At 38.2% G+C, this 12,255-nt stretch overlaps 1 protein-coding gene across 1 annotated transcript in view; it reads left to right on the top strand.

The window, feature by feature from the left end:
• Positions 1–431: 431 nt before the first annotated feature.
• Positions 432–12,255, top strand: part of RPRD1A (regulation of nuclear pre-mRNA domain containing 1A) — a 30,244-nt gene continuing 18,420 nt past the window's right edge. The window contains exons 1-6 of the mRNA XM_008939136.1: positions 432–660; positions 3,107–3,236; positions 3,928–4,034; positions 4,113–4,207; positions 5,129–5,255; positions 5,351–5,526. Of these exons, the coding sequence (XP_008937384.1) occupies positions 432–660; positions 3,107–3,236; positions 3,928–4,034; positions 4,113–4,207; positions 5,129–5,255; positions 5,351–5,526 (864 nt within the window). The remainder of the gene's footprint in view (positions 661–3,106; positions 3,237–3,927; positions 4,035–4,112; positions 4,208–5,128; positions 5,256–5,350; positions 5,527–12,255) is intronic.

The raw sequence follows: 12,255 nt of genomic DNA on the forward strand, positions 1-12,255 counted from the left end.
TAAAGTTGGTTACTTGTTGGAAAAAAGGAAGTTAAGGACTGTCACAAATGAGCCACATCACTGAGGATTAAGGCATGACTTTTTTCTCTCTGCGAAATGGATAGACAAGGATCTATCCTGCATACAGTTCGGAGGGTGTAGTATGCAGAACAGTCTGCTTCATTAGATTTGAGACAGCCAGCATGGCTTTACCAAGGGCAAGTCCTGCATGACCAGCCTAGTGGCCTTCTGTCACAGAGTGGCTGTATCAGTGCACAGAGGAAGAGCTGTGGATGTTGTCTGTCTGGACTTCTGTAACACCTTTGATTCAGTCTCCCACAACATCCTCTGTAAGTTGGAGAGATAGGGATTTGATGGGTGGACTGTTCAGTGGATGAGGAACTGGTTGGATGATTGCATCTAGAGGTAGCGATCCGTGGCTCAATGTCCAGATGGAGACCAGTGACAAGTGTTCATCAGAGGATCTGTGCAGGGACCAGTGCTGTTTAATATCGTCTTCAGACATAGACAGTGGGATCAAGTGCACCACCAGGAATTTTGCAGGTGACACCGAGCTGAGTGGTGCAGTTGATGCAACAGAGGGAAGAGATGTCATACACAGGGATCTGGGCAAGCTTGAGAAGTGGGCAGGTGTGAACCTCGTGAGGTTCAACAACCCAGGTGCGAGGTCCTGCACTGGGGTCAGTGCGATTCCAAGCACAAATACAGGCTGGGCAGAGTATGGATTGATGGCAGCCCTGCAGAGGACTTGGAGGTATTGGTGAGTGAAAAGCTGGACATGAGCCTGCAGTGAACGCCAGCTTTATCCTGGGCTGCATCAAAAGCAGTGTGGCCGGGAGGTTGAGGAAGCTGATTATTTCTCTCTGCTCTGCTCTGGTGAGACCTCACCTGGAGTACTGTGTCCAGCTGTGGAGTTCTCAGCATAGGAAGGACATGAACGTGTTGGAGCAAGTCCAGAGGAGGGCCACAAAAGTGATCAGAGTAATGGAACACCTCTCCTGGGAAGAAAGTCTGAGGGGTTTGAGGTTGTTATAAGGAAGATGGGGACAGTCTTTTTAGAAGGGCCTGCTGTGACAGGATGAGGGATAATGGTTTTAAAGTAGAATAATAGATTCAGACTAGATAGAAGGAATAAATTTTTTTACAGTGAGGGTGGTGAAATACTGAAACCAGTTACCCAGAGAAGTGATAATACCCCATCCCTGGAAACATTCAGTATCAGGTTGGATGGAGCTCTGAGCAACCTGATGTAGTTGAAGATGTCCCTGCTTACTGCAGCAGGGTTGTACTACATGGCCTTTGAATGTCCCTTCTGACCAACTAGTCTATGATTTTGAGTCCTAATTATGAGCTCAGTTAAGAATGGGGGGGAGGGAGGCAGGGTGAACTTTGGTACACACTAGTTTTTGGTGTACTCATGAGAAAAGATGTGGTTTTGAAGAATATCTTTGAATAAATCAAAGCTTTTATGTGTCAGAAATATGATTTACCCAAAACATGGGTAGGAGATGTGTCGCTACATTGTCAGTCAGTTTTTAATATAGAAACTAAGTTGTGTAAGTTTATGGAATCCATGTTGTAGTTTGGGCAGGTTTTTTCCCAAATAGGTGAATTTCCTGGGTGCTTGCATGGAGTGGCTTCACTGTTTGGAGTAGACTTGTGGTAGATACACCTTGTGTCCAGCACTTACAAACTAATTCTTCCTTGCCACTTCTTAGTTTGTTTAGATTTTAAGAGAGAGGTGCATTTTTATTTTTAATTTTCCCCCCCACACTTAATCAAGAATTCTCTTAAATGTGTTGGATATGTCTGTCAAAGAGGATGGGAAAAATTCAGTACTCCAAGGAGAAATTCTTCAGAGGAATCTTGGTAGCACAGAATTTATTCTCATAACAGTTCCTTAGAATGGAAGCATATCAGCACTGAATTTTATGTTTGTATGTGAGGGTGGTGGTTCTGCATGCATGAGATGCTGGAGTGGAAGTTGCCAAAATCAAATCACATTGGGAACTAAACATCAATTTTAAGAAATCCTAGTAGATCATACTGTGGCTTTACCAGAGTGCTGCTTTCCTTTAGAGGGCAGAAAAAAACTTAAATCTCGTCTCTCAAGAGAAACCTCTTTTTAAAGTCAGAGCATATATGCTGAGACTGTGTGGTGGTAATGGACACTGAAAGGTTTTTTTTGTTGTTACCACAAGGTTAGAAGTGTTAAAATGAGTTGACAGAAATCTGTTGACTAATGAAGATTAAATGAAGTGTTGTGGTAAGTGAAGATACCTGTGTAAGAGAACTTAGAAAACGTGGAATAGGTTTTCAAAAGTAACTTGTGATTTGGAAGCTTGTAATCTATTGCACATGGATGGGAATGGAACAGAATCTTTAAGAGATTTGGAGAAGAGCTACATCACAGCAGCCTGAAAGTGATATTTTTTTTTTAAATGTTTTCCTGTTTTTACAGCTGCTGACACATGGGTTTTGATGATTAGGAGCTGAGGGAGGGAGGTATCACAGTGATATGGCAAGATTGACCAGGGGTTGATTCTTCAGCCTGCTCAAATTTGAGAATGAGGGGTGGTTATATAAGACTGGTGAAATTGAAACCAAAAGGAGGAGGTTTTTCACATGGATGACTGTGGGTCTGGAAAGCTTCTTGTCAGTGAATTTTGTAGGTGTAAGAAATTTATGGAGACTCAAAGGGAAGTTGAAGTACTTGGAAGAAATCCATGTAGACTAACAAATGGACAAATAGCTTAAGGCTCAGGAAGACGCCTGAAAATAGTTGAAGGATGAAGAACACTATGGAATGTCATGTTTTCTGTATTTTTTTGTGGAGACGGTACTAGGGGAAATTGTGTTATATTATGAAGGAGAAGGAAGAATCTGAGTGGGGGTACAGCAGAAGGGAGAGAAAAGCCAATGAGTGATCAAGGTCTTCACTTGTAAATATAAAATTAGAATAAAATCTAAGCAGTAATGAGAATAGGAAAAACACATTTGATTTGTTTTTGTTTTTTTCTTCTGTTTAATGTAAATGTGAATAAATAGGTATTAGCTGGAGGAATTAAAATTTCTAATTGTTGTTGTTTATCATTCTTTTTATTAGCAAAACCAAATAGGAAGCTGACATTCCTGTACTTGGCCAATGATGTGATACAGAACAGCAAAAGGAAAGGACCAGAATTTACAAAAGACTTTGCTCCAGTAATAGTGGAGGCTTTTAAGCATGTTTCAAGGTACAGTAAACTTGTGTGGTGTCCTTCATCAAACTGTGTGAGACTGGTATTCAGAGAATCTAGATCCTGAACTCATCTCTTCTGACTCAGCTAGTTCTTGTCTTGAAATCTTGATAATTTAATTCAGTGTTCTTTTGATCTTGCATAGTCTTAATGCTGTTGGATGAAGTTAGGTAGTAAGTTGTCTGCATTTGGTCCCTTTTACCTTAGAAAGCTGTTGGCTGTGCCTTAATTAAGGCTTGCTTTGAGTGCATGTTTACATGCTACAACAGTCTGGTACATTTCATTACTGGTGTTGAGTGATTTGTTTTCCCCCCAGCAGCCATTCATCTCCCATGAGGATGCTGGAGTCTTGATAGAGAGTTTTTTTCACACAGCTATTGAAGGAACACAAACCTATTTGCAGTGTTTGCATAAGAGGGTTACCCACCTCCAGGTTTATGGGCTGAGCAAGCAAACAGAAAGAGGGACTTGGGTCTTGGCCGTTTTTATGTGCTCTCTAAGACACCCTGAACTGGTCTTTGCTTTTTCTTTAAAACGTGATTTTCTTTTTTGAAATTGACTTCTGATACTTTGATATTGCTAAGGTATGCCAAGACCCTTCTGTGAAAGGTAATCATACAGGTAATCATACTTTTACCTAGTGCTGATTTGCTGATTTTTTTATTTTTTTTTTTTTTCTTTGTAACAGTGAGACTGATGAGAGTTGCAAAAAACACCTTGGTCGAGTGCTTTCTATCTGGGAAGAAAGGTCTGTTTATGAAAACGATGTATTAGAACAACTTAGGCAAGCTTTATGTAAGTATTTTGTGTGTGTATGAATATTCAGTCTCTTGTTTGAAATATTATTTTCCTGACTCCTCTGTTTTCTTTTAGATGGAGACAGAAAGGTGAGGAAGCGCACATATGAACAGATAAAAGTTGATGAAAATAACTGTTCACCTCGAAGTTCTCCCACTGACCCTCCACAGGTACAAGCATGTGTATAAAATTCTATATTACATATGGTTTGATGTAGAATTTTTCAGTTAGTCTCTTTCTTTTTTCAGTGAGTTACGGTTTTTGAGCAAGGGTGAGTACACCTGAAACTTTTCTTCACAGTACTTTAGGTTACAAGTGGAGCACGCTGTTTGGTTTGACACCAAACTTGAATGTCTGAGCTATATATCCAGCTTTGTCCACATCAGGATTTCAGCATTTGTTTCTACAATGTTTAAGGTTCACATTTGATTTCCAGGGTAGTTAATGTGTAACACAAGTATTAGAACAAGATTGTTGTCCACTTATCAATAAAATATTTCTCAATGTTGCAATCGTGACGGTTGGGAAGGGTTCTTTGTTACAGCTTTCATAATTCTTGTGGGTTTTTTGTTATGGTGCTGCCCCATCTCAAAAGGCTTTTTGTTACAGCAAGGAATGACTGTCCATGAATAACCAAAATTTAGTACGTTTCTCTGTAACAGACATCTGGGCTTTTACGACCATCAGCCCTACTCCCAAAAGAAGTGCACTGCTTAGTCTGATGCGATAGTGAAGCAAAACTACACGAAGAAAAATTTCAAAAATGTGTAGTAAAATTAAAGGTACTGTAAAATGATCACTGCTGTCAAAAAGAAAATATTTATAAGTAGTCCTATGCCAAGACTTTAAATGAAAAATCTATTTTAGGAAGGTGACCTTTAAAACCAGGAGCACTGCAGTGTTGTTCCAAGAATTAATGGCTTGGTTTTGTTTTAGTTTCAGTCTGATTGAGGAGGGAATGTTATAATGCTGATATCACAAATGCTGTTAAAATTACCATCAGCTTGATTCCACAAACTTATTGTAAAATACTGTTTTTTACTTGGTTCTATTTATGTAAACTAGTTCTCAATCTTGCATGCTTTTTTCAGACCACAGATCTCATTAGAGCATTACAAGAACTAGAAAACGCTGCCTCTGGGGATGCAGCAGTTCATCAGAGAATAGCTTCTTTGCCTATAGAGGTCCAAGATGTGTCCCTCTTAGACAGAATAACAGGTGAGGGTTGGGGAGTCCAGAAACTGAAATGTTGGTCTGAGAACTTGACAGTATACGATGAAGTCACACCTTCTTTCTCTCTGCTTGCTTTTTAGATAAGGAATCTGGAGAGCAACTTTCCAAAATGGTAGATGATGCATGTATGTTGCTGGCGGATTACAATGGCAGGTTGGCAGCTGAAATAGATGATAGAAAGCAGCTAACTCGAATGTTGTCGGACTTTCTCCGATGTCAAAAAGAGTTCCTTGCAGAGAAAGAGCATAAGCTGGAAGTGCGTAATGTTTTGTTTTAGTCTGTTCTTCACTAAAGCTTACTCTTGCAAATGTTTTTAGTTTGCCTAAACAACTTTTCTCTCCAAAGGTAAATATTCAATCACTACTGTTAGGTCTCTGCTTCCAGCACATTATTAACAAGATTTCCTTTGTTTCTAGTGTTCTAAATCTAGTAAACCAGCTCAACATTAGGTAATATTACAGCTGTAATCACTTCAGTGTTTGTCTTTCTGTTTTTTAGTCTATTGAGTCTTCACTATATGTACAGACTTAGTTTTAGTAGTGCAGATAGACAGTCTTATCCTGACTGGTGCAGACTTAATTCTTCATAGAGTAGTTTTTTTTTCTTGTTCTTTTCATTCAACAATTACATTGTTTAATAATGTCCTTTGAGTGAATAGAATGATCTTTCTGGTAGTCACAGATTTGTGAAGCCTCTCTAAAGGATAAGAATTTAATGTTTTCAGCACAACTTTTTAACCTTACTCAAGCATCCAGTAAAATGCAGTTTGAGCTTCTACAGCTTCTAACAGAGCTGGTTGCAGCACTAGCACTGTTAGGACAGGATAAATCATTAATAATAAAAGAAGGATGCAGAGTGAAAAGTTCATTATGAGTAAATGATCCCCTGAGTTATTCCATTCTTTGCTATTACCAGTTTATCTGTTTTCCTTTTCTGCTTTGTAATGCTGTGGAGCCTCCTTTTGAACATCCCACATGTTGTAAATGGGTCCATAATTTCATGTTCATTGCTTCCCAAATCCCTTGTCTCAGCTTTGAGACACAGATTCCAGTGATAACTTCAGTACTGCAGTAATAGAACTGAGGCTGCATCCTTTTGTGAGGACAGAGAGCTGAACACTTGTCGTGCCCTGTAACTGCAGCATATGCATATGTGGTGCACAAATTAACTCCTTTTCAGGTTTCATCATATAGGCTTATCAAGAACATTTTCTTCACTCTCTGGTTTCTTTGCCCTTTTATAACGTCATAACTTGAATTCAGATTTTATGGTGTCTTTGTTCAGGAAAATGCTGTTCATAATGTATTTGAAGTGTTTGTTCAGATCAGTTGTGTCATTCCTAGTTTACTCTTATTTCCTGATTTCTTTTGTTTACTCTGTGCCTCACAGAAAAGCAATTGATGAAGGTTTTTCCTATCAACTTCACTGTGTTTGTCCTGTGGGAAGACTATCAGCCAACTTCGTGTAAGATAGATGGTATGCACGGTAGTGGTGATTTTGGTAGCAACTGATCCAGCTGCACAGTGGAACCTGGAAGATGAAAGAACAGGAATCCTTAATCTTTTCATCACTGGCCCTGCCTTCCCTCCCATGTGTGTAATGTGTTTGAAGGGCAAATTCCCCCAGTACCAGTTTAGGACAAATTGTCTTAAGATACTCAACTTCTTACTGTAGATCATTACCAGCAATTAGACCCTGTTTAGGTCTCAGCAGACCACTGGGACAGCAAGTTGCTCAAAAGGCAGTGAAGAGTCCTTCAGACAGATTATACTTCTGTAAAACCAGGAGAGCTCTATTCATCAGAAATCACAAATAGAGTGTAATTTTGAACAGATTACACCCTTGTTGATTGTTTTGAACAAATACAAAACAATTTAATTTCCCAATATTACTAGATCAGAGTTCACAACTGTAAGAGAAATCAATTGCTTATTCCAAGTCTGCCATGGTCCTTAAACCCCAGCTTTCTTGGCTGAATTATTTAAACTGTTAAAGAATCTCATTCTAATACAGCACACTTTCATTTTTGGATTGGTTTCAACGGTTTTTAGAAAGCAGGAGACAGTCTTCAGTGTCTGTAGCAAGTCTGTTTTAAACAGATGATGTCCTAGGTTTTTAAGGTATATTGTAAGAATGTTTTTAGGCTGATTAGTGTGATGTACATATAGCAAATGCAGATTGCTAGCACAGCTGTGAGTTAAGATGGTGTCAACCCAGGGTACTAAGAAAGCTATGAGCCAAGAGTTTGTAAAGAAATAGAACCTTAAAATGAAGTTTCTAAACTTGTGTTAAGATGAATGAAGTGACTTTATGCTGACTAACAGAAATACCTTTTGGTCTGGGAAATGCAGGCTGGTAAACATTATGATGTTTTGAAATGTAAGGTTGGAATTTCTTCATGACACTGTATGACCAGATGAATTATTTTTTTTGGTTTTTTTTAATATTATTTTAAAGAAATTACTATCTTCTGATGCAAATACCTGTAGCCAGATGCATTTGTTTTCTGAACCAAGGACTCTGGTTTTACAGTCTTGGGAAATAACATACCTGAGATTGAGCCTTGCTGCTTGGCCCCTCATTTGAAATATGGAAAGGACCTGTCACCTGATTCTTAGAGAATGTATTTCCTGAACTGTCTATCCCAAGGTTTTCCCTCTCAAGTTTAATTTCTGGTGAAATGAAGTTTCTCTAGACTAGCTTGTTTCCTTTGTTAGACTTGTGACTATTTACTTTTTATTGAGTGTAACATTGTCTCTGGATTGTAACACATCAAGTCTACATTTCTTTCTGAATTAGTATCACCAGTCTGTGAATGTAGCCTTAGTCATTTGTCGAACACTCAGGTATGGTAAGAAGCAAGTGGTTGTATTCTTAATGGAATAGAATTAGAATGGAATTAGAAAAGTTACCTCCTGTTGACCTGGTTTAACAGTATTAGAATTTGAATTCCCAGAGAATTCTTGCTAACTTTAAACTTTAGATGGGAGCTTTAGACCTAAATTTGCAGATCTTTTATCTTGTGAAGAAAATTTACAGGTAAGTAACTTTGAATAACCAATTTTCCCATTAGTATTTTTTTAAGAGTAAGAGATTCTGCAATAGTTGTTTCTAAACAGAAGTGCTTGACTCCCATCAAAATCTAGGTAATGTATACTTTAAATCTGGACAGGAAATTTTGACAACAGATAAATAATATGAGCTATCATGTCTACTTCAAAAACTAACTGTACTTTTTAGTGGGTGACTTTCATAAGTCTACTCTAGGTAAGTGGTGTCATCTTTAATTCTTAAGTTATCTTTAACATCTGTCTAGCTTCTGTTGCAGGTGGTGGACATGGACCTACCTTCTAATGATGTCACCATCCGTTAGTACACAAATCCTGCTAAAAATAAATTTAAGAATCAAAATCTTGTATTTGTCTCTTGTTTTTGAAAACTGAAGAGGAGGAATTCTGTAACTACTTATGGCAAATCTCTGGTATTTTCATCTGTATTCTCACAAACATTCCTGAGTTTATGCCTGAGGTGGATAAGTATTTACCCAGTGTCATTCTTTTTTTTCTTGAAGACTAAAATTTTCACATGGTTGTTCCTAAAACTCACAAGTCATTTTGGTTAAATAATTTGAAAATCCAAATACAGAAATTTGGGGGTCACTTGCATTGAAGCTGCCATTATCAGACTGAAAGAGCTGTGAAATGAAGATTTTTATTTCAGATTTCTACTTTTTAACTTAGTAGCTATTAAGTTTACGTGAACATCAGAAATTAAAAGTGGTAGATGTAGGACTTGTCCTTCACAAGCACAATTAAGAACTTCCACTTTATTAATGTGGATCTATTTCACAGTTTATGTAGATAATAGATGATGTATTTTATAATTGCTCTTATGCCCCTTTAGGGCCCCCCCAAATTTTAGAATTTTCATGAAGGGTATTATTTTCCCTTCACTTTTGTAACTTTTAAGGTAGTATAGATATTTAAGGTTTAGTGTACTGTTACATGTGTGGAAACCTGTACAGGATTTACAAGTAGATGTGATTTTTTTGCTAGAGAAAATAGAAATTTTTGTGAAAAGATTTTTGTAGGAACCCTTTTTTTCTGAGCATTTCAAGGACAGATACAATTTCTTCTTTTCTACTACTTTGGCTGACTCTTCCCTATCTGCTTCTTTGTTGTGTCCCCCTTCTGCTTGTCCCCTAGTTTTTCAACAGAAATGTTGGTTATCTCTCTGAAGGCTGGTAAAAAGAGATTTTTGTTACACGGAATCAGAGAATGAAGTATATGTAAACTAACAGCCAGGCACACTCATCTCCTTTTCATAAAAGGCATTCTAGAATTAACACAGCCTTAAAATTACAAGATGTGAACAAGTGAAGTATTTGGTTTACTGTTTTTTCATGGTGTTTTGCATTTACCTCTTTCACAGTTGTTTTATACAGAGTAAATACTCTTACTAAAATTTCAAATAAAGACTTTAACAGTTTGAAACCTTGCACAACTTGTTAATGGGTGTGAGCAGAGGATCATTTGACCTTTTTATAGAAAACCAGGACAGCCTCCTCTCACCTTCATTTTGATATAATAGAAAAAACACAGCATTGCTACACTTGTGTATACTGAATGACTCCGTTTCTTACATAGTGTTCTATGAACTTACCACTTTAAATTGGGGAATAGCTTGTCACTAAATCCAAATTTTTATGGAGGAAATGCTACCCTGGGAGGCCTGCTGTGTTTTAGCAGCTTGCATTTAATTAAGGTACTCTGTTGATGATGTTGCTGTCTTGCATTCCTTATTTTCTACAGCTGTGTAAACAGTATTCATATCCTTGCACTCACACATCTGGCTATAATTAGTTGTGATTCCTTAGCATGTTGAAAGAATATTATGTTCAAGGCACTATTATTTCATGATTGAGCTTTATAGCTCAGTATGGCTGGACTTGTCTTCCTGAAGGGTTTAATTTTACCATAGGATTTTATGGCTGAACAGCAAGCAGTCAGTCATCCTAGTCTATAGCTCTGAGTCAAAGGCTTTTTTTTTTTTCCCCTTCTATGTTCAGTTACAGCTTAATGGTTGCAGATAGACAAAAATGTGCAGCAAAGAATTTAGGGATGGCAGTAGCATAACAGGCCTCTTGTCTTTAGGTTTTCAGTGCAGGGCTGGATTGCTACTATTGCCTACTGTTTCCCTCCACCATGTTTTTTTGTGTTACCACAGGGTGTAGTGCTTGCCTGGCTGTATTTTTCTTTAGACCCCTTATGCTCAGTATCTCCATATGCCAGCTGCTTTCAGGGCCAGGTGAGCTTAGGGCAATACACAGTCCTGATTTTATAGTCGGCTCATTACAGGATTCATTTCTGCATAACCTTGCAGCTAGCAGGCCAAAATATTTTGCTGAGCTTTGGTTGAATTTGAGGAAGATTGATTCATAGCATGAATCCTACACCGCTCTTTGTTAGAGGGTGGAGTTTGCAGCTTTGTAGTTGATCTACAACTACCTAAATGTGGCAACATCACAGTATCTCAAGTTAATTTTGAGTTAGAACGTTGCAGCTAACAGTGTAGTTGATTAGAGCTGATAGATGGGAAATACCAGGAGGTGGGCAGTAAGGTTTATCCGTTCTTATCAGGAATATTTTCAGTATTTAAGATCCTCTGATACATTCTCGGCAGCAGACGACTCCTTGTAGGCGGTGGTGCGGCACAAGACCATGTTTGTGGTCTCTTGGCATTATGAACCATTGCATTCATTTCTGTTCAGGATTAGTTTTGGAAACTGAAGCTGGGTTGACTGTTTCTGGTTCGGGGAGTATATGACTTCTGAAAGAGGTGTTTGAATTGAGTCAGACATTCTTGGGCTGAGGGGAGCATTAATGTGGATCTCTACCTTAGCCTGAATGTAGGCTAAGGATCTCTACTGGACAGATACTCTTCTGTCTAGCTCTCCGTATCCTGCCCTGTATGAATTGAATGCAATTCAGAAATGGACCCCTATGCTTAAGGATTTGTGTAGATCTGTTTGAAGCCCTTGCTCTAGTTTGGGTTTGAATGACCATTTGAGATGCTTTGTGTATTGCAAATGCTCTATTCATTGAGTTGCACAGTGCAAGTCCTTTAGTAAGAATAGTCAGTGGGGTTTTTTTTTGTTTATTAAAAAAATCAACCAAACAAATTGTCTTCTCAAAAAAAAAAAAACAAAACCAAAACACTCCAGCATGCACAAAACCCCAAAAAAAACCAAATAAAATGCAGTAAGCTTGGTAGTTTGGATCATTTACCTGAAGCTGCATGGGGAGAATTAAGTCATCACTGCAATACTCATCTCCTTAAGGTTTATTAGGTTAGGAGTTAAGACACATGAGGGGATGTTTAAAATGAGACATGGGTTGCGTCTCTTATGTGCAACAGAAATGGGCTTGCTAAGCATGCTTAGAAGTTGGTAACTTATCTTTAAATGTGGTGTTCTGTTTCTATGAGCATCTTTTTCAGTGGCAGGAGATAGAGTTGTAAAGGTTAAGTTTTGTAGACATGATTTGGTGGGCTGGAGTGGAGAACAGCAGCCCTTATGTCAAAACACAGCAAAATCAAGTGGTCGGTGTATTTTGTTCCTCTGTGCTGTACCCATTTTAGGAGAATAATGCTTATTTGCCCCAAGCTTATAACCTTTCTGTACTTAGGCAATAAACATCCTTTTTTCTGTTGTGACTTAATGACTGCAGCCTCAGATGCCATGACATACAGTTTCCCAGCTTGTACCTGAAAGAGTATTAGATTTCAGAGCTCTATGTTGTCATTCAGAGAAACAGAAGCACTTGAGGACTTTCACTTTTTAAATTGAATTATGAGATATTTGAGCATAAATCTTAACATTTCTAACAGATTGGCAGGTTGTACTTACCCTTCTAAAATAAGGATAACCTTTTGCTTCAGTTCATGTTTTAAAGCATTGCTTGTCACATTGGCAATGCTCTTGTTT

Source organism: Merops nubicus, unplaced genomic scaffold, assembly GCF_000691845.1.
Source record: "Merops nubicus isolate BGI_N331 unplaced genomic scaffold, ASM69184v1 scaffold8534, whole genome shotgun sequence".
Taxonomy (NCBI): domain Eukaryota; kingdom Metazoa; phylum Chordata; class Aves; order Coraciiformes; family Meropidae; genus Merops; species Merops nubicus.